At 53.4% G+C, this 2,341-nt stretch overlaps 1 protein-coding gene across 2 annotated transcripts in view; it reads right to left on the reverse strand.

Annotated features, from left to right (window-relative positions):
- Positions 1–2,341, reverse strand: part of KNDC1 (kinase non-catalytic C-lobe domain containing 1) — a 96,305-nt gene that overhangs the window by 14,192 nt on the left and 79,772 nt on the right. For both annotated transcript variants that reach the window (XM_069101684.1, XM_069101683.1), the window contains 3 exons: positions 2,114–2,320; positions 1,202–1,284; positions 341–491 (listed from right to left, as the gene is read on the reverse strand). In XM_069101684.1, the coding sequence (XP_068957785.1) occupies positions 341–491; positions 1,202–1,284; positions 2,114–2,320 (441 nt within the window). The remainder of the gene's footprint in view (positions 1–340; positions 492–1,201; positions 1,285–2,113; positions 2,321–2,341) is intronic.

The following is a 2,341-nucleotide window of genomic DNA, read 5'->3' on the forward strand; positions in this document are numbered from 1 at the left end:
GTCCATCCATTTGCCTACCCATTCAACTTATGCCTTTGACTATCCACTCAGACATCCATCTATTTGTCCTTCCATCTGCGTATACATCCATCTATATATTCACCTACCCATCTACTTATCTACCCATCCATCCATCCATTCATCCACCCATCCATTGGATGACAAGGGAACTATGAAATCCAGAAACCAGAGAGAGAGACAGTGTGGTGTTGTGGAAAGGACACTGGTCTGGAGATGACTGGATTCAAACCTCGCCTTGGACATAAGTCACTTCACCACTCTGGGGCTCTGTTTCTCCATCTGTACAATGGGCAGGTACTGGGATGCATTATTGGCCAACCTTGGAAGTGTGGCTTGTCACGATTTCAGCAGCAACCCAGGTACTGATGTTGTCTGCATTTCTTAGGAGCTGTAACAGGTACTTGTCCTGGGTGTAACTGGGCAGGAACAGGCTCCCGACCTTGGCCGACAGTGACTCTGAGGAGGCACATCTGTGTAATGGGAAAGTGGGGCCCCATTAGAGGGATAGACAGGGGGCAGACAGTGGGTGGATGAGCATGGGTATGGGAGGCAGCCTTCCTGAGGGAGGCTGCCAGGGCCCAGCAGAGCCAAGGATGTGCTGGCTGCTGTGCTCTGACTTAGCATGTATATACATGTGTGCAATACATGTTTGCACACACATGTGCTCAGCTGCACTGCATTTAGGGCTTTAAGACATCAGAGCTGAGACCTATGGATGCTAAGAGACCATGAGAGCAGTAGCCACAAATTAGAGGTCTACTAGTAATGGGAGATATAGGCACAGGCAGCCAGGTGGCACCACAGTGCACAGAATGTTGGGGCCAGAGTCAGGAAGGCACCTGAGTTCAAATCCAGTTTCATGAACTTCCATGCTGTCTGAGTTACCTGTTAGGCCCTAGGCAGGTCACTCCACCTCTGTTCTCCTCAGTTTCCTCAATTGTAAAGTGGAGATGATTCCAGCCCCCACCTCCCAGGGGGGTTGTGGGGACTGAGTAAGGCAGCACATGTCAAGTATCTTGCTAGCTGTGGACGATGGTAGTCTCTGAAGAGGGCTGGACCCATTGGCTCTGAGCAGCAGCGAGGGGTGCTGGGCCTTTGGCATGCAGTCTGAGGGTCCAAACTACCCTGCTTGGTCTGGCCCTCCCACCAGGCTGATGCCAGGGAGTGGACACACACTCACTTGGGCATGGCTGTGCTTTTGTCCAGGACACCGAGGGCTCTTGAATTCAAGAAGTGGACTGGGTGGCACTTCTGGAACATTTCCTTGTTAGAAAGAGCATTGCAATCACTACCATGCCCTGAGTCCTTCTAAAGCAGCTTGCCTGGGGCACCATCGGTGCTATTTTCCTGCTACTTGGCAGCCTTGCCTCATCCAAACCATGTTAGGACCAAAGGCTTTATGCCATAGGTCCCTCTAAGTGGTCTCTCTCTAGGCATAGGCTTGACACTGTCCCCCTGGCATGGGCAGCCAGATATGGGCTGGCCTCTGGGGATCTGGTGTCAGATTCAGAAGGTCAGGGAGAGGTGGGAGGCCAGGCGCTGATGCCAGGGAGGGTCAGGGGACCCAGTGCCCAGGACGTGGGTCATGCCCCCCCCCTGCAGTATGCCTGGCATCCAGGATGATGGCAGTGCTCCCCACTGGGCAGGAATGCCCTGTTCTCCATTTAAGGTCAAAGAAGCCTTCCCACTAGCTCATACTGTCTTCCCTGAGCCTTCTGCCTTCCACCTTGGGAGCCCTCTAGTGGCCGAAGGAAAAAGAAGGAAGAGCCAAGCCCTGGGGAAGGGGAGGCATGAGCTCACGGGCCCAGAGCGAGGGTGGGACAGAGTGGGGCCTTCCCAGAAAGGTCATTTGTGGGAGCAAAGACACTCATCCACACGTGGGCTTGGACCCTCTTTAGGGCCAGTGGATTTTTTAAGTACTTGACAAGTTCCCTGCCCCTAAAATGGCGCTGTGATAAAAACTTTTGGGGACTTAACCCATCACCCCCAGGAGCTCACTGGCATGGTTTCCATGCCTTCCTGGCGCAGTTCTGGCAGCACTGCCCACTTAACCTTAGGCCCAGTTCCCCCACTTAAGGGTCACTACCCTTACCTGCTGCATTAGGGTCAGCTGGCTGAAGAGCTGGTGTGTGCTATACTCCGTGAGGAAGTAGGGACCCTTCTCGCTGGTCTTGCCATAGGCACCACAGAATTCCTCCAAGAAGCAGGGTTTGGGGAGGGCAGAGGCGATGGTATATGGTCTTTCTTTATGGTGAGGCAAAATGAAGCCATTGCCCCTGGGAAGCTTCCAACTAAAACCCTGGAGAGAGAGAGAGACAGA

Source organism: Petaurus breviceps, unplaced genomic scaffold, assembly GCF_028583685.1.
Source record: "Petaurus breviceps papuanus isolate PSGF00001 unplaced genomic scaffold, PetGlider_PUasm1.0 490, whole genome shotgun sequence".
In the NCBI taxonomy this organism is placed as follows: Eukaryota; Metazoa; Chordata; class Mammalia; order Diprotodontia; family Petauridae; genus Petaurus; species Petaurus breviceps.